The following is a 23,714-nucleotide window of genomic DNA, read 5'->3' as shown; positions in this document are numbered from 1 at the left end:
TGGAATTTTGATGGTAATTGGGTTAAATCCGTATTTTCCTTTGGGTAGTATGGTCATCTTAAGTATTAAGTCTCCTAATCAACCATGAAATGTTTTTCCATTTATTTAGGCCTTCCTGAATTTCTTTTTTTTTTTTATTTTCCTTTTGTGAGTAGGGAATTTTATTTGTTTGGGTTCATACTAAAAGGTTACTAAAATATATCAGAGCAATTAGCCTGCACAATCAGAATTAACCTTATCTGAGGAAGATTCTATCAGATCTTCCAAAAAGAGCTTTCCAGACAGATCCAATTACATTTGACTCTGCTCACCTGCCCCTTCCTTCTGAGGAGTGGAGAGATGAAGGGGAGAGGCAATTCATGCGTTTTATATGCACTACACATTGGCATGTGAGAATCAAGGAGAAAACAGATTCTACTAATCAGTACCCAAGTTTCTACAACCACCACCTTCCAAGCTAAGCACATGAATTCTTCTGGCATTTTTATTTTCACCATGATGATTGAAATGCAATTCAAATCACAAAGGGAAGAAAAGCCTGTTGTTCCAAACATAAACATGCCTTTCACCATAATATTCTTGCCCACCCATGACTTGTATACCCAGGACATGACAGCTTTTATTAAGCTTAACTCACAGTGCCTCAAACAATTCAGTTGAAATGTCATTAATTTCTTTAAGGAATTTTTTGTAGTTTTCAGTGTACAAGTCTTTCACTTCTTTGATTAAATTTATTCCCACATATTTTATACTTTTTGATGCTACTATGAATGGAATTGTTTTATTAAATTCCCTTTCAGATTGATCATTACTAATACACAAAAATACAACCAATTTTTTCTTTTTTTTTTTTTCCATTTTTACAGTAGCCTTTTTTCTTTTCTTTTCTTTCTTTTTTTTTTTTTTTTACACCTATTATGCCATGAATTCATAGGGAATAGGTTCCAGAAGCTCAGGCTCCTTTCTGTTGGTTCTCACGAAGTGGCACTTCAGTTGAACCCAGGTACCTTTCTCTTCGGCTGCCTTCTTTTTCTGATCATTTTCCTTCACTCATTTTAGGAAGTTACGCTGGCTCTTACAGTTCTTAATATGGTCAATATGAGCATTAATCCTCTTGGCAAGAACTTGCTCTTGTTTATTTACAACAATGCCAACAGCATGCTGGGTAACATTGTAGACTCTTCCACCATAGTCACATTTGTGTGGTCTTTTTGAATAGTACCCATTCCCCTGATGTCTACAATATCACCTTTCTTGTAGATGTGCATGTATGTGGCCAAAGGAACAATTCCATGTTTTCTAAAATGCCTAGAGTTCATGTATCGGTACCTCTCCTCTTTCCCTTTGTGTTATTATTTTGGTGAATGACTAGAAGATGGTCTCTCTGGCTGAAAGGCAATTGATTTTTTTAAGAGACAGGGTCTCACTCTGTCACCCAGGCTGGAGTGCAAAGGAATGATCACAACTTGCTACAACCTCAAACTTCTGGTCTCAGACAATCCTCCCACCTCAGTCTCCTGAGTAACTGAGACTACAGGTGCATGCCACTGCATGCAGCTAATATTTAAAAATCTTATTTTTGTGGCATATCTTGCTGTGTTGCCTGGCTGATTTCAAACTCCTGGGCTCAAGCAATCTTCCCACGTTGACCTCCCAAAGTGCTGGGATTACAGATGTCTTTCACGCCTGACCACAGCTGATTTTTGTGTGTTGACTTTGTATCCTGCAACTTTGATGAATTGTTTTATTAGCTCTAATTTTTGTTTGTGTGGTTTTTGGCCGAGGCTGGGTTTGAACCCACCACCTCCAGCATATGGGACTGGCACCCTAACCCTTTGAGCCACAGGCGCCGCTCAGCTCTAATATTTTTTGTGTGTGTATGGATTCTTTAGGATTTCCTAGATAGAAGGTCATGTCATCTGTAAGTAGAAAGAGTTTCACTTCTTTCTTTCTCATCTGGATGTGTGTGTGTGTGTGTTTTGTTTTTCTTGCCTAATTGCTATAGCTAGATCTTCCAGTATTATGCTGAATTGAAGTTTCTGTTCTTGAAGAGAAGTGATGAAAGGAGATATCCTTGTCTTGTTCCTAATCCTAGAGGGAAAGTTTTGAGTCTTTCACTATTGAGAATAATGTTAGTTGTGAGTTTTTTGGCATTTATCACGTTGACATTTTTTCTGATACTAGTTTTTAAGCAATTTTATCATGAAAGGCTGGATTTTGTCAAATGCTTTTTATGAATATCAATTGAGATAATCATGTGTTTTTTTTACCTTTCATTCTATTAACTTGGTATATTATTTTGATTGATTTTCATATATTGAAACATCTTTGTATATCTGTGATAATGCCCACTTGATCACACAGTATATAATTCTTATAACATGCTGCTGAATTTGGTCTGCTAATATTCTATTGAGTATTTCTGCATCTATACTCATGAAAGATACTGGCTTGCATTTCTTTTTTCTTGTAGAATTTTTGTCCATCTTTAGTACAAGGGTAATGCTGGCCTTACAGAGTGAATTAGGAAGCATGCCCCCCCCCCCCGCCTTTAAATTACTTGTAATAGAAGAAAGGGATTGGTGTTAATTCTCCTTTAAGTGTTTGGTGGAATTCACCAGTGAAACCATTTAGGTCTAGGTTTTCCTTTGCTGGAAGTTTTTGGATTATTGATTCAATCTCCTGACTTGTTACAGGCCTATTCAGATTTCTGTCTTCTTGAGTCAAAACAGTTTTGATAGTTTGTGTACCTCTATGAATTTATCCATTCCATGTAGGTCTTCAAATTTGTTGGCACACAGCTGCTCACAGCAGCCTCTTGTGCTCTTTTATGTGAAGCAGTAGTTGTGTGTCTATTTTGAAGGGTCATTCTCAGTGTCCCAGATCACCCAAACATTTTCATTTCAGGAAGAACAATCAAATGTAATGATTTTCTGCTTTGGGTGGCCCAGCCTATCCTCATCAGCCTCAGTACAAAGGTGGCAGTGCCACCCTTGACTCAGACTCAGACATGGGGGCTGCATGAGTGTGACACCAAGAACTGGAGCAGACTTTAATGAGCACTCAGGCTCCTGCTGAGGGCTTCCCAACACTGACTCCTTCGTCCTCACAACAGGTCTGTTGCCATCCCCATTTCACCAATGCAGAGACTGAGGTTCAAATGCCTGAAGTGTTTGCCCAAGGTGACACATCCAATATGAGCCCACATTTGAAACCAGATCTGCCCAGCTGTGTGCATTTTGGTGACCATGCTATATCTCGTTCCTTCCTAAGGGAGAACATTCCAGAATGGGACAAAAGTGGGGGAATTCAAGCTCCGGCCTCCTCCCTGAGAACTTACGGCAGAGGACATCCCCATCTGCTGCCAGGCACAGCAGCACATAACCTTCCACTGGGTGCCTGGAGGCTCCTATGAAAAAGCAAAGTGTAGAACAGCAAGAGGAATACAAACCAGCAGCATACGTACATGTACTGAGACGCTTATATACATATGTAAAATGGTTTCTAGAGAAGTCCACAGAAACTAGTCATGTTTCCTCTGAAGAAGTGAGTTAGGGGACTAGGGTTGGAGGTGAAAGGAGACTTTCGTCTCACAATACGTGCTATTGTACTTTTTTGGTTTTGTTTTAGATTTGTGCATACAAGTACTTTAAGGTCCCTTTAGTGGCTCCCCCTAGGACAGCCCAGTCCCCAGCCCTGAAAGGGACAGGGCCAGGCTCAGGGATTTGTCCCCACTGCCTGTGGCCATTGTACTTCTCTGCTTCCAAAAGCTGAGACACGTTCCCAGCCGATCCCCTACGGATAAAGAAGTCAGTGTGGAGTCTCGTGGACCAAGAACTGCCAGCTATGTAATCCTGGCAGAGTTACTTACCCTCTCAGAACCTCAGGTTCCTCATCTATTCAATGAGAATGATGATAATATCTGCCTCAGAGAATTGCTACAAGGATTCAAAGAGTTACCATTTGATGAGCACAGTGCCTGCCTGACAAAGAGAGAGCAATACTTTTTTATTATTTATATTATTTAATTTATCGATATTATTATGTATAATCTTATCACTCCACCATTACCCAGCAGCCCAGTCTTTGGTGGGGAGGTGCACACTATCCTGGGAGAGGCTGGGTGATAATGCCCCCTGGTGGACACAGTCAGGACTGACCCTGAGAAGTACCAATCTGACTCCAGTCTAGAAAGAGCACGGTCAAAATTCAGCTTTATTTCTTCTTTATCTAATCCACATAGCCCAAATTCACACTGTGCCAGTCGTCCCTATCGTGTCCTTTACAGCTAACTGCTGCCTAGCCCAGGACCCCTCCAAGGTCACACGTGGCATCTGATTAACTGATCTCTTTAGTATCCTTTAATCCTTAACCATATCTCAGCCTTCCTATTATCTTTTGTGACCTTGACATTGCCAGAGTTCAGGTCAGTTATTTTGCAAAATATCCCTTGATGAAGATGCATCTGCCATTTCCTCCTGGCTAGATTCATGGTGTTTTTGTCAGAAATGCGCAGGTGTTTGACTGAGTCCTTCCGAGTTCATCTCATCAGGAGACATGTGGTATCAGTGTGTCCCAGCACTGGGGATGTGAACTCTAGCTCCCTCACCAGTGAGCACAGGGAAGCAAAGCTCCAAGGGACAGAAGGAGTCTATACTCACCTGAAAGTCAGGCTCCTCAGGTTAGGATCTTGCAAGTCTCAGGATAAATGCAGCAAGACAAGAAATTGACTGCCACCACTCTGGGTCTCTTCTACCCTTAACTCCACAAGGAACATGAGGGCTGGGAAAAGCAGTGCGGCCTGCGTGCCTTTAGCCCATCGGTCTGGCTGTCTGGAGTGCTTTCTGCTGCATCAATTTCTAATTTTCATTAAGTTGGGTTTTTTTTTTTTTTTTGAGACAGAGCCTCAAGCTGTCACCCTGAATAGAGGGCCGTGGCATCACAGCTCACAGCAACCTCCAACTCCTGGGCTCAAGCAATTCTCCTGCCTCTGCCTCCGAAATAGCTGGGACTACAGGCGCCCACCACAATGCCTGGCTATTTTTTGGTTGCAACCGTCATTGTTGTTTGGCGGGCCCGGGCTGGATTCGAACCCGCCAGCTCAGGTGTATGTGGCTGGCTCCTTAGCCACTTGAGCCACAGGTGCTGAACCTAAGATTTTTTTATTTTATAAATGATTCATGAACACATTATCCTTGTTTTGTTTTGTTTTTTTAAAGTACTTTGGGGCTGGCACACTGGATTATGCCTATAATCCAAGCACTCTGGCACTCTGGGAGGCTGAGGCTGGTGAGTTGCTTGAGCTCAGGAGTTCAACACCAGCCTAAGAGTGAGACCCCACCTCTACAAAAATAGAAAACTTAGCCGGGTGTTGAGGTGGGCACCTGTAGTCTCAGCTACTCAAGAGGCTGAGGCAAGAGGATTGCTTGAGCCCAAGAATCTGAGGTTGCTGTGAGCTATCATGATGCCACGACACTCAACCCAGGGTGATAGAGTGAGACTCTGTCACAAAAAAAAGAAAAAAAGTATTTAAGCCAAAGCTGATGACCCACTTTGAAATCTCCCCTTCCCAGAACCTGTTTGGTTTAAGATATACATACAGAGGGTGCCAAAAAAAGGTATACATTTTAAGAAAGAAAAAACAGTATCAAAATTGTGATAGTATATACACATAACATTTGTTATCTTGTATCTTGCAGAAGTCAAATGTGACTTCAGGATTATAATTTTAATAGTTTTTTTTTCCTTTCTGAAATGTGTATACATTTGGGGGGACATGCTTTGTATACATCTATAACCTCAGAAAAAAAAAACCCATACTATGTAGTGTTCACTTTCCCTGATGGGCACACTGTAAAGATCAGTCTTATAGAAATCTCCCTGGTAGGACATGGAGATTGAGCTAAGTATTTTCTTTTTCTCTTTTCTTTTTTTTTTTTTTTTTTTGCAGTTTTTGGCCAGGGCTGGGTTCGAACCCACCACCTCTGGCATATGGGGCCAGTGCCCTACTCCTCTGAGCCACAGGCGCCACCCTGAGCTAACTATTTTCAACTGCATCATCATGTTGCAGCCCATGGATACACTAGAGGTGTAGCCGACCTCTACAGATAAACATCCAAGTTGTCCTCAGTGTCTTGCTGTTATGAAACACACTCCCCATGCACATGACCCAGGGTATCTCTGAGAGAACCACCTCTGGGGTACCCACAGATTCCCCAGGGGACTCTTTGTTGAAGGGGATGAGGAGGGGCTGACAGACTCTTACTCACTCAACCTATTAGAATTACAGGACTCTCAGGGCTCAGCGCCTATAGCTCAGCAGCTAGGGCGCCAGCCACACACACCAGAGCTGGTGGGTTCAAATCCAGCCCCGGCCTGCCAAACAACAATGACAACTACAACCAAAAAATAGCCAGGCATTGTGGCGGGCACCTGTAGTCCCAGCTACTTAGGAGGCTGAGGCAAGAGACTTGCTTAAGCCCAAGAGTTTGAGGTTGCTGTGAGCAGTGATGCTACGGCACTCTACCCAGGGCGATGGCTTGAGACTCTGTCTCAAAAAAAAAAAAAAAAAGAAAAAGAATTACAGGACTCTCAGGACCTTGGAGAAAAGCAGGGGGCTGGGTTTTTACAGGGTGTTTCAAGGGGTCTTAGGGCTCCAGATAGGACGAGAGACAGGGAGATGTTGAGCGGGTGAGAAACCAGAACCTCACCTCTACTCCCCCCAGAGAACCCTCACTTTTACCTGTTTTTCTCAATTAAGTGCCTTTGAAAAAAGAATCTCAGCTGTTTTAAAATTCAAAACCCTCTGATATAGTCTGACCCCTGTATCTTGCCTTCTAGATCTGTTCCTGCTAACACAGCCTCCAGCTATGTTCATCTTGGTGATGGTTATATGACCTGTACAAGCTTCCGGTTGACTCCACAGAGTTCCCTGCAGGTACCACCATGCTGCCATTGGGGGTGGCAGTTGGCATGTTCGCTTTGACCCCTCAGTCCACTCTCCTGGGCCCTGGGAATCAGCATCCCTCTTCTGCCCCTTGGAAGCTGTCTGTGCACATTTTCTGTGGATCTTCTCTGGCTCACACTTGGTGGCCTGATTTAGTGTTCCCAAACTTTCCTGAGCATTGGAGAGTTTGTTTAAAATACACAGTGCTGGGCGGCGCCTGTGGCTCAGTGAGTAAGGCACCGGCCCCATATGCCGAGGGTGGCGGGTTCAAACCCAGCCCCGGCCAAACTGCAACAACAAATAAAATTAGCCGGGCGTTGTGGCAAGCACCTATAGTCCCAGCTGCTTGGGAGGCTGAGGCAGGAGAATCGCATAAGCCCAAGAGTTAGAGGTTGCTGTGAGCCGTGTGACACCACGGCACTCTACCCGAGGGCGGTACAGTGAGACTCTGTCTCTACAAAAAAATAAATAAATAAAAAATAAAAAAATAAAATACACAGTGCTGGGTCCTATTCCCAGAGGTTCTCAGTGAGTAGATTTGGGGACAGCCCAGGAATGTGTAACTTTTAAAGCTTCCCAGGGGATCCTGAGGGAGCAGGCCCAGGCACATGCACAGCAGTCAGCTGGCAAGGCCTCTCTGCCCGGCTGAGCAATGTCCCCACACTCTGCAGATAGGCTAGGGGTAGAGGGGGCTAGAGAGTTGTTTTGCCCAAAGTTTTTGTGGACAGTGGGACTCTCCACATTAATTAGAACCCATAGGAACCATCGATCTGAGCCAGGGTTTCCCAAAGTGGGGCACCTTACACACTGGGGATGTTATTTAAAATGCAGATTTTTGGTCTCCACCCTACATCTGCTAGAGCTGAATTTCTGGAAGAGGGCTGGGAATCTGCATTTTGGGCAAGTTCTCCAGGTGAGGCCACTGAGTCCAACCCTTCCATACCCCTAAAAGTTGAGAGAAATGGAAGATCAAAAGAGTAAAAGTAAGTCTCCCTGCCCCTCCCCGCTGCCTCTGAATCTCCTCTCAGTCCAGCTCTCAATCCCTAGCACTTCAGAACAACCCAGTTGTCCAAGGCTTTTTCATCTAAGATGCTCCATGTGGCTGCCCTGGGATAGGCCCCTGCTATATCTGAAAAAGCTTCAATTTATAACCCAGTGGAAAAGATCTGATTTGACCCAGTCACTGTGTGTATGGTGCACGCATGTGGAGGGCAGGAGGGCAGAGAGTGGGCAGGTTTGGGCCATGCAGACAAATGCCCCTGTCTCCACCATCCCCTGCAGGCCTCTCAAAAAAGGTCAGACAGACAGTACCAATGTGTACAAACAGAACCCCACTTTATTAGCAGTTAGTTCGAGATTGTACATTAATGGAGGAAGGTTCTCACCTTTAACACAACCCAAAACGGCTGGTTCGAGAGCTCTCACAGGTGAGCTGGGTAGCACCCTGTCTCCACCCTTTCCCCATCCCTACAAGGGAAGGAAACCTCTGTCCGCTCCCCTAGCATACCCCCCACCCTCTCCAGTCAGCCCTCTTCTCTCCCCAGGAAATGACATGAATTTCATGCACAAATTACAAAAGGAGCCCTCTTGTTGATAATAAAAGCTAGCAGTCATAGAAAACCCTCTCCTCCCTCATTCTCCTCCAGGGCCAGAAAGAGGAAGAACAGCAGGAGGGATGAACTTCTTAGGATAAAACACGGCCAGAGTCTTCCCTAGGCCCTTGGCGTTGACTCCACCTAAAGTGGATGCCCGTCCCTCAGGGTAGCTAAAAGAACTCTGGCTGTCTGAGCTGACAAGGCATCCAGCTCAGAGATGGCAAACCAGGAACCCAGTGTTGCCTTGAGGGTCTGAGGCAGGTCTGGGCCCCCATCCCCACTTCACTAGGGCAGAACTGCTTCCTTCCTGGATGTGTGAAAACCCCTGCTGCAGCTGCAGCCCCACTGCTCATCCCACAGAGGGGAGCAGCAGCCCTAGGAGAAAGATGGTCAGGACACTACTAAATGCACGCAAAGGGAGATGTCACAGCCGGCCTCCCCCAGTGCTCTCCTCACATCACAGTGGGGGAAGGCGGCTTCACATCTAGGAACTTCCCTGGTGTGTCACAGAGGCCCAGCTCTGCTCCAGTGCACACAGACCACAGGCCTCCAGAAATGAGAACCCTGGGCCTATACAACAGAGAAAGAGACAGAGAGAAATGCTGTTTGGTGGTCTGTGGCCCATCTCCAGGTCAAAGGGGGCAGGACAGGCTCTCCCAAGCCAGAGGTGTCTCCTCAGTGGGCCCCAAGGCTGCCTAGCCCAAGGTCCTTCCAGAGAGCCCTCCATCCCTTCCTCCCAGGCCTGGCATGGCAGTGCCTTCTCCAGGGAGCCTCGCTGGCCCTCCCTGGGCTCCTGGAGGAGGCCAGCTCCACTGGCCCCTCTGCTGGTTTGGCACTTGGTACAGGCGACCGTGGAGGCGCATCTTAGGCAGGAGTGAAGCTGTCAATTCAGCGCAAAAGGCAAAAACCCAAGTAGCCTGAATTACCCTTGAAAACACAGGGGACAGAGGAAGTGGTTACATGACACTATGAGGGAACAATCCCACAAATCCAGAATGTGGGACTTCGACAGGACAGCAGGCCTGCTGGTCTCTAAAACAAAGTCATTTAAAAAACTCAAAGTGGGCGGAGGGAAGACCTCACCACTCAAGGAGATTTAAAAACCACAACTAAAAAATTACAAGGTGTGCACCATGATTGGAGCCTGATTCCGAAACCAGGAAATGTTATTTGGGAGCCAAAGGGAGAAATCTTAATATAGATAGGACAGATGTTGTGAGGAAATTACCTGTCTTGACTGCGATAATACTGGACCAGTATGTGGGAGAATGCCTAACTCTTAGGAAATGTAGGCAAAGCATTTAGGGGTAAAGTCCCATGACCTTGCAACTTATAAACTAGGTCAGAAAAAAAATATATATACACATGTACAGAATGACAGAAAAACAAATGTGACAAAATGTTAATAATTTTAAATCTAGATGCTGGGTAGCTGGCAGCATTCATAGTAAAATGTTTGGTTAAACATTTTTGTACTTGCTCTTCCCTGTGGGCACAACTCTGTCTTGGGACCACCAACCTCTGCAGGTCAGTTCAGTCTCCTTAGCTGGGCCCACAAATACTGACTACTTGTTTACAGGGGTGTGGAAAAGGCCCATCTTTAAGTTAACATTCATCCTCCAGTGGCAAGATGCCTACACCATGAAAGGCTCTAGAACTATATGACTTCATTGGCTGCAGGTGATGACTCCCACCTGTACTCACCTTGGGGCCAAGGCTTGTGGAGGGGACCACAGAACGGACAATGGAGTCATCTGCACAATTTTAGCTATTTCTCTTTTTTTTTTCCTGGCCAAACGCTTACAGTGAATTAGGGGATATTACAGACTGACCACGCTGCCCCACTCATCCCTGATTTTCTCTTTCAGGTGGGGGCATCTATGCACTTGTAGAGAGCCCTTGGGGCAGCTTATTCCCCACCCTCACACCTGCAAATCCTAGCTATGCCTAGGCCTAGGTGATCCTCAAGAAAGATCTGTTAGTGGAAGGGAAGCAGCAGCAGTGACCTGGACAGATGGACTTGGACACATGGCAAGTCTAGTCTCCAGGCTCCAGAATATCTTCTCTGCTGTCACGGGATCCCAAACCTGCCTGCTCCTTCCTGGGCCAGAGGCACAAAGTGCAACTCCCTGCCCAAGGCCAGTGCAGCTCTAAGAGAAGGGAGCAGGCCCCAAGGTCCTAAGGGTGGATTTCAGAATATAGGAGCTGTAAGGTTCTCACAGATGATGAAGCTGGATCCCCTCACTGACAGAAATGAAGCTGTCATGTCAGTGCAAAAGGCAAAAACCCACGCAGCCTGAATTACCCAGGATTTGCACTATGGGAGGTCCTGCCCCTCTCTGAGACTCTGGTTCCACAGTGCGGGCCTGTCTTCATGAGTATCCAAGTAGAAATGCCACCCTGTCCTCAGACACCTGCTCCTTCTGCTGGGCTGGCAATGCCCAAGGTTCTGGGCCCTGCTGAGAAGTATGAGGGGGAACTGCTGTCTACACAATGAAACCACATGCAGCCGACCCCCTCAGGGGTCCAACTTCTTCTCCACCCCAGTGGAGAACTTGAGGAAAGGGAATCAGTTCAGAACAGACCCAGGCCCTATGGGCTGGGGAAAGACCTCTAAGGCGGGAGGAGAACAAGACAGCGATGCAAACACACACCCCGGAACGGGAAGGCTCAAAGGCACCCTGGCTGGGAAGGAGTGGTTTGTCCCCATATCCTGGAATGACCACGGTTGTGACTGAGGGAGGGACAGGAACCTGGCACAGAGCAGGGTCCTCAGGTGGGCTCAGAGGCAGTGTGGCATTGGCAGAAGAGCATTGGACTTGGAATCGGGAGCCTTGGGTTCAATGCTCAGCCCTGCTCCCAGCCAGGTCCATGACATGAGCCAAGCAGGTCATCTCCCCTTTCTGGACCTGCTTCATACCCGTCAAAGGAATCTTTTGGCCCAACTTGCTGGAGTCTTCTGAACAAGAAAAGCCTCTCCAGAAAGTACTTCCTGGGTGTCAATTCAAAGCTGAATTGGCAGTTGAAGGGGGCTGGGGAGAAGCACCCCAGCCTCGGTTACTTCACATTGTTAAGGGGGGAGAGGAGCAGACTCCAGCCAGACATTAGCCCAGAGATCCCCCTGTCTACAGGGGCCTGGAGACAGTGCTGTGGGTCCCAGTGGGCACCCTATCTCCCAGAGCAGCTCCCAGCCTAGCACCATGTGAGGGAGAGGGGATGGGCCAGCTTTGGCCCCAGCTCTCTTAGTCCAGCCTCAGCTGTTTCCTTTGGCCAAAATTTCCCCAGGGTCACTGGGCTTCACGAAGCCTTTCCTGGAAAGAATAGGGCTGTACCTCTCACCACCTCTGTTCACTTATGGTGGCCCCAGGACAGCCATGGCACTGGGGAGAGCAAAGAGAGACTTCTCTGAGGGCACCTTCATACTGTCTGTCTCCTTGAGGCCCCAGACACATGAAGACATACCCTCCCTCCCTTCCACCTCATTCTCTAGCACTAAGATAGAACACCCCTTGAGACAGGGGCTTACCACCATTTTGTACAACTGAATTAAAAACAAACCCAACCAAAAAAAAATATAATATATATATATATACACATATAATATATATATATAGAAAAAACACAGTGCGACCCCAGCACCCAGGGTATAAACTCTGGCACCAAGAAAAAAAACCAAAATATTAAAATACTTTAGCTTCTTAGTATCTGGGAGGTTAAGGGGGAGGGGTGTCTCTGGGAACCCTCGGCTATAGGAAGCTGCAGCAAAGCAGCAATTGGCTCTGCCCATGTCTGCCAGGGGCTGAGGCTGGCTGGGTGTGGGGACATGCCTGTACATGGTCACATGTATACTGGCAGACTCCTGAACTGCCTCAATCTTTTACCACAGGAAATACCACATGTGTCATATCCCAGGGTGAAGAAGGGATCCAGCTGAGGCCTGGTCTCTGGGCCCAAATGCACGGCAGTGCCCCAGGGCCCTGCAGGAGGCCTTGAGGACTGGGTAGATACTGTAGGAACCAGAGTCTTTCCTCAAAGGGGAAAGGTGAGATGTGAAGGAATCAGGTTCATGGTTCTCTCGAGATGGCCACCCTCACATTCAGCCAAGTGACTGACTCTGGGTATCCAGCTGACCCTTTTGAAGAGCCTGGCTTGAAACAAGTCAGGGCAATGTCCAGTCTCTCTCCCTGGTTTGGCAAAAGACCCAGCTGGGCTCTTCTCCCTTCCTGTCAGAGGACAGGGAAAATATGGCAGCTAATACTGAGGGGATGCCCTGCTGGAGCAGGGAATGATGGGATGAAGGAGAGGGGATGGTTGGGACAACACAGTGAGGGACAGAAGAGAGAACTATGTGGACTCCCCTTACCAGGAAGTGGCTGCCCTAGGAGAAGCTGTGAACAGAATGGACCCCTGGTGGTTGGAAGGTCCTGTTGGCCACAGACCCAGCAGTGGACGCTCTCAGGCTCTGTGGACCGGCCTGGGCTCTTCTCCTGGCCCCGTGTGGGCCTCAGCAGAGTATTGCTCGTAAGTGCTTGGCCAGCCCTGGGCCCACTCTCCACTCTGCAGGTCAGTCTGGCTCAGCGTGTGGCAGGACATCCTGCCATCACAAACATTCAGTCTGGCTATGGTGGCCACAGCTACCTGGTGTTCTGGAGGTCCTCCCGCAGCCAGGTGGGCAGTGTCTGGCCCATCTTGTACAGCAACTTGGAAAGCTCGATGTTGTGGTCCCGGTAATAATCCTTCAGGAAGGTTCGGGACTGTAATGGGAAGGAAAGCTCAGATCTTGGTGATGTGCTGACTCAAGAGTGACCCCCCTCTTTAAAACCACCATTCTGAGGCATCCCATACACCTCTTATTTATTCACAACCTTCTTCCAAATGGTAGCCTCCAACAGAAAACTCCTGTTTAGTAGGAGTACCAAAATATAGCTCACAAGGTCAAAATTCTTGTGATAGGGAAAAAAGAGAATCAGTCAAAACAAGAGACAAACAGGAAGAGACACACAACAAGATTAAGTCTGTGACCTTTCCCCTGTCTTTCTGCCCACACTGTTATCTCCTCAAGAATGCCTATCCTCCCACTCCACAGGTCTGACTCCTGCAGGCCCAGCTGTGGAGAAGTTGGGCTGACCCCTCCTTTGAGAAGTCTTCTTTGCCCCTCCGCACTTCACACGACATCCCTTGCTCTCAGTTCCCACATATTCTCGTGCCCCTCGCGTCCTGCACAAAGCACTCTCTGCCTTGTTTTCTACTTAGTGGTGTGTGAGTAAAACTCATCTCCTAGACTAGGAGTTCCTTGAAGGCAAAGACCACATCTGACTCATCCTCAAAATGCCCCTTCTACGATCAGCCCCTGAACTCCTAGCCTGGGAGGTAAGGCAAGATCCTATCTGTAAAAAAACAAAACAAAACCAAAAAAACCCATGGCACTCAGTCCTTAGTAGAAGGTGATAAATATGTTTGACTAAATCAATTCTGACCCACTACGTCCCAGCCCATATTTCCTCCTTTTAGGAATACTGTCGGAGAACAGGCCTTTCCCATATAGCGTCCCCGTCCACTTAGCCAGCTGACAGAGGTGGTACATGCATCACTTACATCCAGGTCCATTTCTGGGTATTTCCGGCCCTTGCTTTTCCCCAGACATTTGGTTTTTCCTCCTTCAAGCAGTTGACACCAAAATCCTTTCTTTGGATCGAACCTGTGGTGGGGGACAGGAGGGAAGCCTCTGGATGAGAGCTGACCCAGCCCATCACTTCCACTTCAAGGTACTGCTCATGGACCCCAGGAGCAGCAGAGCCCAGGAATCTATTTCCCTGTGCAAACTCTTGAACCACACTGATTGGGTGGACTACCATTTGCCATCTGTTGGCCCAACCTTTTCCCTGGGTTACATCTGCCCTTCTTCCCAGCAAAGGGCATCTCATATGCAGCCTTGGTTACTTCAGCAATCCACAGCATGAATGCTTTCCTAACCTCCATTATTCTGGGAAATCTTTTCTGAGTATTCTGTAACTCTGTGGTGAGTAACTTCTTTTTTTTTTTTTTACCCCAAAAGCTTTCTTTATCTCTCCCTGGCTTCAAGTGACAATAGGGGAGAAAAAAAGTTTATGGAAGGTTCTTTTGCTTTTTAATAAACTGCATCTTGGGTGGCACCTGTGGCGCTGGCCCCATATACCGAGGGTAGCTGGTTGAAACCCGGCCCTGGCCAAACTGCAACCAATAAATAGACAGGTGTTGTGGCAGGCGCCTGTAGTCCCAGCTGCTCGGGAGGCTGAGGCAAGAGAATCGCGTAAGCCCAAGAGCTGGAGGTTGCTGTGAGTCGTGTGACATCACGGCACTCTACCGAGGGCGGTAAAGTGAGACTCTGTCTCTACAAAAAATAAATAAATAAATTGCATCTTTATCAAGAAATGCAACATCTGCAGCTGCACTCAAGGATGCAGAAATGACAGCGCATGACTGCCTTCTATATCCAGCATCACACTACCTTCAAGGGCATTTTGGGAATATGAGATTGGAAGCTGTCAGAAGGAGAGGGGGCATATTGGTATCTATCAGAATTCAGCCCAGACCAAGAACCATTAGGAGACTCTTGAGCTTGAGTGCATCAGGAAAACAGAAGTCACAGTCTGGCAGGTCAAAGAGACTGGGATTTCTGAATGGGTCACAGGAGAAGCATAGATGATAGCGATGACGATCGTGACAAAGACGATAGCAGCTACCATTTATTTAGCACTTAGTATATGCAAAGCACTGGGCCAAGAGCTTCACAGGCATGCTTTTACTCAATTCATTGACCCTCAGGGAGCAGGAATTATTATCTTTATCCTCAAACTATTACCTTTATCCTTTACAGATGAAGAAAGTGATACTTGAAAAGCTAAAGAAATCGATCTGGGATCCTAATCCAGTGGTCTCTGATACCACAGCCCATACCCTCTGCAAGTAGCCCTTTCTGCCTCAAGGTGATGTACCAACTTCTCTCCTTTCTCCACCTTCAATTTCTATGACAATGAGAAAGGAAGATTCTTGGTATACAACTTTTTCAAGAAGGAAGTCAGGGGCTTGGCACCTGTACCTCAGCAGCTAGGGCGCCAGCCATGTACACGGGAGCTGGTGGGTTCGAACCCAGCCCGGGCCTGCCGAACAACAACAACTACAACCAAAAAATAGCTGGGCTTTGTGACAGTACCTGTAGTCCCAGGTACTTAGGAGGCTGAGGCAAGAGAATCGCTTTAAGCCCAAGAGTTTGAGGTTGCTGTGAGCTGTGACGCCACGGCACTCTACTGAGGGCAACATAGTAAGACTCTGTCTCAAAAAAAAAAAGAAGTCAGGGAGGGTGACTTTATTCCTCCTTCTCTTGGGGTGCCCTCGTTCAACCTCATCTGTGACACAGCACTGGAAGGCAGCCTCTCCCCAGCTCTAGGCCCCTGTGATGTAGGCAGCTACTTATTCATCACAGAAGGGCATTTCAGTGTTCTGCACCAGGTTCTGAGTAAATGAGATTATTAGCCACAACAATAATAGCTCGAGTTTCCTTTTCCTGAAAGTCTATTTTAAGAAGTCAAAATCAAATGCTAAGAAAGCCTGGGCGAACTGGGGCTGCTCACTGCTGGTCTAAGTTATTTAGAAAAAACACTCTGAAAAAGTTCAGCCTAGTGGTGGTATGGCCAAAACAGAACAGATTCATCACCTTCTTTTTTCTTAAATTGATACCTTATTGGTATGATTTGAATCATATTAATAAAATTTCATACTTGCTGACTCATCAACCTGTGACTCTGCTATAACTATTTAAGCCTTTGGCTTTCTGGCCCAGGTGCCTGATTGGGAAAGTGTCCTGCTGAAAGGCCAACAACTCACGCCAAAGTTTTGTGGTAGTCAATGGTGTTGGTCACCCCAAGGAACTTCTGCACTGTGTCCATCACTTTGGCAGGTTCTGTTCGCAGCAGTTTACCATCCAAGACCAGAATCTGAAAAGAAGGAAAAAGAAAAAGGTGATCTTTTGGAACCACTTCAAAGCTAAAGGAGAAAAAAATAAAGAAAGAAGGAAAGAGAAAGGTAATCTGAACCTGCTTCCACACTAGTGGCAAACAGGGGCAGCAGCCACCGCAGCAAGAAGGTGCCTGCTTTACCCATCTGGGACCCTGCACTCTCTAGAATACGGCTCCTCTTCTATGGTTGAATGACATGTATTTCCAAGCCTCGGTCCCCTGTGGTCTAACTCCATGCTTTCTGCCAGCTTCCCCTGCCTGATGTCATCCTGTCATCTCTCTTAGTATTTAAGCTATCACCTAAACCCTGCTACCCCTCATAGCCCTACATCTCTCTTCCAGCCTCTCTCTGAGCTTCAGGCCCAAATGTCCCTCTCCTCAAATGCTCCAAGTATTTCCCTAAAAGGCCTAATGTGACCTGGCCCTACCCACCCCTCCAACCAGGCTCTCCTCCCATCACTACCTTCTCAGACTCGCTACTCCCACCTGCCCACCCCAGGACTTTCTGGGTCCCCTTAGGGCCACAGAGCCTGTGTTAATAGGACACAGCCTTAAGGAGTTCTCACCTATCAACCTGGGAATAAACAGGACTAAAATTTTTTAGAGACTCAAAGGTCTAACTCTACAGAGAGTGTTTCTGGCTCCAGAACAGGTGAGAGAGATTCTGAGGCTTTCTGCTAACCACAGCAAGCCAGTACTGTGATTACCCTCCCAGAGATCAAGGAGAGGCAGCTACCTGGTTGGCATGAAAGGCGCTGAGCCAACGCTCGATGTGGGTGGCGTACCAGCCAGGGACCAAGCAGCGGTTCTGGAGGGCGCGCAGCTTTGAGGATGCATCAGGGCCGGCTGTGATCACCTCGTGGAAGGTGTACTTCAAGGCCACTGGGTCATCATGGGCTCGCTGGTGCTGCAGACAAGGGGAGAAGGTCAGTATGTCACATGGAAGGCACAAAGGAAGTAGCCTTCATGGGGCACCATGAGGTGCCCAGAAGATCCTAGGCTATAAATAACCAGGAGCCCTGGGTTCAAGTCCTGACTCTGTCTCTCACTGCTTTCTGGCCTCGGAGGTCCAGTTTCCTCATCTCTGCAAGACAGGAGTTGAACTAAGTCAGGGTATAAACCTGGTCATTTGCACACTATCTCTGTGTTTTCTGCCACACCCACAAACCACGTGTATGGCCCAATGTCAACAAAATTCTCTTTATATTGACTCATCTTTCTTTTTCACATAAATTTATTTCAAGAGAAAACTCAAAATCACCTCCATAAACAGAAAACTAGGATCAGTTATCAAACATAGAAGGCAATCATTCATAAATGCAATATAAATAAGGCAATGTTCGAAAACTCCAGGCAGACACAAATGTCTGCTACAGGCCCTGAGCCCAAAGCTTGTGCTTTTGTTATTCAAAACAGAGCTTAGCAGTGTAAGAAAGGACAAAAAAGCCACTTGCACCAAATTGAGCATTTTTCCTTTCTGAAATCAGAAGGACTGGGAAAGAGGTGTAAAACAGGAAAATGCTAAACCTGAACCGCCTAATATAATGCCATAGTTCAAGAGAATCTGCAGAACTCTCAAAGTCCAGAGCTGGGCACCTGCCCACTAGGCAATACCTTCGCCAGCCAATCCTCTCCACTAGGGATCACACACAGACCAGGGCAGGGGCAGCAATGTGCACAGCGGCCTCCTCTTCATCTTGACCTCCTTCTGAGCCAGGCCACCACCATCCTTCCAGCCCCTTCCTGGATCCTCCTGGTGGGAACTAGTCTCTCTGCTCCTTATCTCCCTCACCCCTCTTGACCATGGACAAAAGTATAGGGTTTTAGATTGAGAAGACCTAGATTCTTAACACCACCACATGACACTTGCTGAATCTTGGTTTTGTCATCTGAGAAGGGGGGACACACACAAACCACCCTAACAGAAGAGAGAAATGCCCTACAAGTGTTTCTGGGTTTTTCCTGTAAAGAAAAAGCTAAAAAGCTCACAGGAAAGGCATCAGACCACAGGCAGAAGCCCTGGAGAGAAAAAGGAAGAGAGGGCCTCCTCCTCAGGCTCCAGGATTGATGGGAGTTGGGAGAGTCCTACAGGACCAAGAGTAAGAAGGATTTGCACCAGCCTCCTGCCAGCACTGTGGGGGACATGGGGACACCTCAGACAGGAGCAGCCACTGAAGCATCTAAGTGAAGAGGTTCAAAGTGGGGCAGAGGCTACCAAAAGTGGCCAAGCCTGAAGGGGCCTCCTAACCAGGCTGGTGAGTCCCTCCCAGGAAACCACAGACCTGGGTACCCCAACACTAAGAATATGCCTGGTCTGCTGGTTGATGAGGACATCAGGACTTTGGCCGTAGACAACAGGGCACTTGCCTGCAGGGGTGCCACTTGATTTTTTTGTTTTATTTTTCATGTTTATTTTATATTCTTTCAGTGAGTGAGTGCCTTGGATAATTTATTCAAGGAAGAACACTTATAACAACTTAATGAAACCGATGTCCTTTGCATACTGGCAGAAACATTGGCAGAGGCTGGGCATAGTGGCTCAGCCACATAGTGGCCTGTAATCCTAGCACTCTGAGAGGCCGAGGCGGGTGGATTGCCTGAGCTCACAGGTTCAAGACCAGCCTGAGCCACAGGGAGACCCTGCCTCTGTAGTCCCAGCTACTCAGGAGGCTGAGGCAAGAGAACTGCCTGAGCCCAAGAGCTTGAGGTTGCTTGGTAGCACATACTGAGGCCCTATTTCCAGGTCAGATCATCCTGGCTTGAGCAGCTGTGACAAGATCAAGAACCCTGGCTGTGGGTGGCTCCAAAAGACCTACTGGTGACCCACCTTGCTTTCAGGGGTACAACGAGACAAAAGAAAGCAGTGGGAGTGTGCCACTTCTGAATCAAAGTATTGGACAATGCAGCAATAACCACAGAAGACTGAAAGCCAGAGAAGGGACTCTCTCCCATCCCCATGAAAGGCCCAGAAGTGTTCCTCTATCCCCCGCAGGCTGGCACTCAGAAGAAATTCAGGTCATAGAAGTTAAAGAAACTTCTGGTTCTTACATGTCTAAGTAGGAACGAGGAATCATACCTCTAGCATGTACCACAGTACAGGTAACCACCTTACCTGATCAGGTGTTTGCCTCCTCCACTAACACAGCAGGTCCTGTGTCTCATTCCCAGAACTCCCACTCCCATCCCATCCCAGTGTGCAGCGAGGGAGCTGCACTCATTGTGAGCCCAGATCCCTATTCATCAAATCTATGTTTCCTCAAGGTTTACTCAGACCCTACCTCTTGTCAGTGTCAGAATCAGAGCAGGGCCTCACATGAAGTTTGGGGGTGGGGTAGTTAACTGTTGGTTGGCGGCTTTTGGCATCAATTTCTGCCTGTGTCCTCCACCAGGCTGGAAGGACCATGGCGGCAGTACTCTCTTCTCACCCACCACCACATTCCAGGTGCTTCACTCAGTGCCAGCACACAGTAGGTGCTTAATAAATATTTGTTGAGTGAATAAGTAACTGAGTATCAGACCTAGTCCCGTACCCCTCCACTCAGGGACTCCCCCCCCCAGCCCTGCTCACCTGGTACCAGGAATAGGCCCGGTCTGCTGGGTTGATGAGGATGGTCAGGACCTTGGCCTTGGGCAACAGGGCTGCTGCCCGCCGGGGCGCCACTTCTGAATCAAAGTAGTTGGCGCTTTTCTCAAAGTAGAAGTCGGAGGTGGTGTTGGAGGGGATAGGGAAGAATTCCATATACCTGCAGGAAGCCCAGAGAGCGGGGCTCACAGGCAAGACTCATGAGGAAGGGGCCTGAGGAATGCAGCAGGAGAGGGTAAGGGTCGCTGCGGGTAAAGCCTACTCAGAAAGCAAATGGGGCATATTGCTCCCAAACAAGGACTACCTCCAGCAGGGTATCTACAGGGGAATGGCCATAGGGATACTTGGCGGTATCCCTATTTCAAATCCGTTCCTTTTCAGGAGAGGCTGTGGGGTCCAGAGGGTCTGAAGATTCATGGGTGTGCCATAGGCTGCAGGGCACGGGGAGGGGGTTGTGTCATCAGTTCTAAACGCCAGATCCTGCCCCCTCCATGCTCCTGCAGCTACACTGACAGGGTTCTAACTCTCTTAGCCTCCAGGGGGCGCAATGGGGCTTAGAGTGGTTCCACTGCTGAAGGCTGATCCAGGAGGGCCAATGAAGGGCAGAGGGAGGCCCTCTTCTTCCTCCAGAAGGCAGGGATTTCTTTCCTGATCTGGGATGGCACTTTCTAGGCTGACATTGTGGACCAGGAGACAATAGGGGGTCACCTACTGCCATCCATATTCCCTCCCCAGCCTGCGGTGGGTGAGCACAGCTTTCCAGACTAATGCCCATACCCCTCCTAGAGAGATGGCCACCTCCAGATTAAGGACCTTCTGAAAATGAAAACACTCCCCACAAGGGCACCTATTTATGCAAAATTGGGGTACAACTTCAGGGGGAGAGTTATGTGAAGCAAAGCCCACCCTAATTAAAGGTGTCAGATCCCTATTCTATCCTGTGAAATAGTTTCTCCAAGTGGTCCCAAGGACCCCCTATATCTGAGTCACTTGGGGGCTTGTCAAATTCCTGTGCCCTACATTAGACCTACCCATAAAATCAAAATTCTGGAAATGGGGACAAGAAATCGCATCTCTCTCATCTTTCTGAATTGTCTTTTGTATGTCCACAATCTTTTGTTTATAACATCTAAATTGAGAAAACTCCAAAAATAGAAGCTTTCTTTTCTAAGTATATAGCAAACCCATTTGGCATAAAACCTGATTTACTAATATTTTACTTAGTGCAAACGTTCACATGCATTTGCCAACAGGTGCTGCTGAAGATGTTGCTAAACACATATGATTTTGTACCATATTACCTTTCTAAAATCTGAAAAATGCTGACTTCCAATAATACCTCTGGCCACATTGGGTGTTATATTAAGAGATTATGGACATGTTAGAGATACAGAAGGCTGGATGGATGCATGGATACATAGACAGACACACAGGCAGGCAGACGGATGGACAGAAAGATAGATGAAAGAGAAATACACACAGAAAGGTACCAAAAAGCAAACAAATAGCACCATGATCTCTCCACCCAGATACTCTACTGATATAAAATAAACAAATAGATGGGGGTAGGGCTAAAAATAATAAATAAATAACGGTAATGTAGGTACAGGTTTTAAAAAGGCAAACAATAGCAAAAGATGCAAACTGAAAAACTAGAGAATAGCTCATGCCTGTAATCCTAGCACTCCGGGAGGCTGAGGCAGGTGGATTGCTTGAGCTCACAGGTTCAAGACCAGCCTGAGTCAGAGTGAAACCCTGTCTCTAAAAATTACAGGGCGTCGTGGCAGGTGCCTGCAGTCCCAGCTACTCAGGAAGCTGAGGTGAGAGGATCACTTGAGCCTAAGAGTTTGAGTTTGCTGTGAGCTGTGATACCACCGCACTCTACCGAGGGTGACAAAATGCAGATTCTCTCTCAAAAACATAACAACAACAAAAAAAAACTGGAGAATAAAGTCATCTCTGTACTGGCCCCCACACCCTTAAGGTAACCTCTGCCAAAGGTTCTGGTGGGAAGCTACCATTTTCACCAGAGGTGATATCTTAAGGCTGGCAAGCTGCTTCTGAGGAGCCCACAAGGACACCTGCTCCAGTAGCAGGCCACACAATAGGAAGGTCAGACACTGGATTTTAGCCCCTATTCTGTCCCCAGCAGACCTGTGACCCTGGGCAAGTCCCTCTTCCTGTCCTGGGACTCAGGATGTTTCTATGCAAGCAAAGGAATGGACTCAGACTTCAGCAGTCTCCGGCCCGAGGCAACAAGGCAAAGGAGCCAAGGCTTCCTCCTCAAGTGTCCTGTTGGTGACAGCATTCTCACGCCCTGACTCAGGGTCACCATGCTCTGCCCCTGTTTATAGGAACCTTAGCTGTGAGGTAAACCAGTTGCTTCCTGCCACGGCCACAGCAGGCCCTGGAAAAGCCCCCTGACGCCTCCCGTCCCGCTGTGGACAGGAGGCCACTCACCAGTCGATGCCCTTGTGATAGTTGTGACCGTTAAAAAACTGGATCTCCTCAAAGGTCTCCGAGCTGGGGTAGTTGCTGCTCAGGTCCGGGTGCAGGCCCAGGAACAGGTAGAGTGCTGTGGTGCCTGCGGGGAGGGGAGGAGAGGCCACTGAGACCCTGGCCCAGCTCCCAAAAAGAAAAGGGACTCTGGGTTCTGGGCCTAGCTCTCCATTAGCCACCAGTAGTTCCTAGGAAGTTTCTTCTCCTCTCTGGGTCTCAGCATCATTATCTGTATAATGAAGGAACTATACTAAATCCAGGACAGCAAATGTAACAGGCATGTGGACACCCTGACTCCTGTAACCACTGCAGACATCACTGATCCAGCACAGCCTCATCACCACTAAACAAGGACTCTGCTGGTCCTTTTCAGTGCTGGACCTCTGTCCTCTCTGGCACTTGGGAAGAGCTCAGGGAAAAAGGAGCTCATGACCCTCCAGTTCTATGAATGTGAAATTCTCAAAGACCTCAGAAATCAAGCTCTGAGGTCTTCTCTTCCAGGTGCCCCCCACCCCTGGCACTGCTCAAAGTCCCAGGCAGACAAAGGAAACATCCCTAAGGTTGCAATTCAGGACAAATAGGAGAGTTCCATCCCTACCCTCTCTTCCCTCTCACCTCCATACTGAGAACCAATTCACCCCAATTTTACTCCTATTTCCTGGGAAAGAGAGAGTAGGTTACTAGGGAGCAGGCCAGGGAGAGGTGTGCTCTAGCATTCTGTGGCTGAGAGAGCAGGCAGTGGGGAAAGCTGGACCAAGAATAAAGGAGACCTGCCTGTTTTCTGGGGGCCGATGATGAGGAGCTTCGGGAAACGATCACAAGTCTTCTCCTTGGACCAGATGTCTTTGTGGCGTTTGTCCTCACAGGGATCCTAAAACAACAGTGGAAGGGAAGATCCCAGTGGATGGATTCCCACTGCATATAGGTATGTGGCTCCAATAGCCCTGATAGGCATAATACCTACATGTGTCCTTGTCACAGCCCCATCTCCAAACACTGAGCTGCTGAAAGGCAGGATCCATTTCTGGTTAATCTCATGTCCCCTAAAGAGCCTGGAAAAATGCCCAGCTCTGTACCTGGCACATAATAGGAACTCA

The 23,714-nt window shown here is 47.7% G+C and overlaps 1 protein-coding gene across 4 annotated transcripts in view; it reads right to left on the bottom strand.

Moving 5' to 3' along the window:
- Window positions 1-8,264: 8,264 nt before the first annotated feature.
- The window catches only part of NDST1 (N-deacetylase and N-sulfotransferase 1), a 67,078-nt gene continuing 51,628 nt past the window's right edge, over window positions 8,265-23,714 (bottom strand). For all 4 annotated transcript variants that reach the window (XM_053566341.1, XM_053566339.1, XM_053566340.1 and 1 more), the window contains 7 exons: window positions 23,392-23,488; window positions 22,579-22,702; window positions 20,104-20,278; window positions 17,272-17,442; window positions 16,405-16,514; window positions 14,137-14,239; window positions 8,265-13,295 (listed from right to left, as the gene is read on the bottom strand). In XM_053566341.1, the coding sequence (XP_053422316.1) occupies window positions 13,176-13,295; window positions 14,137-14,239; window positions 16,405-16,514; window positions 17,272-17,442; window positions 20,104-20,278; window positions 22,579-22,702; window positions 23,392-23,488 (900 nt within the window). In that variant the 3' untranslated portion in view covers window positions 8,265-13,175. The remainder of the gene's footprint in view (window positions 13,296-14,136; window positions 14,240-16,404; window positions 16,515-17,271; window positions 17,443-20,103; window positions 20,279-22,578; window positions 22,703-23,391; window positions 23,489-23,714) is intronic.

The sequence above is a fragment of the Nycticebus coucang genome, chromosome 17 (assembly GCF_027406575.1).
Source record: "Nycticebus coucang isolate mNycCou1 chromosome 17, mNycCou1.pri, whole genome shotgun sequence".
Lineage (NCBI taxonomy): Eukaryota > Metazoa > Chordata > Mammalia > Primates > Lorisidae > Nycticebus > Nycticebus coucang.
This window is presented reverse-complemented; position numbering and strand designations above follow the sequence as displayed.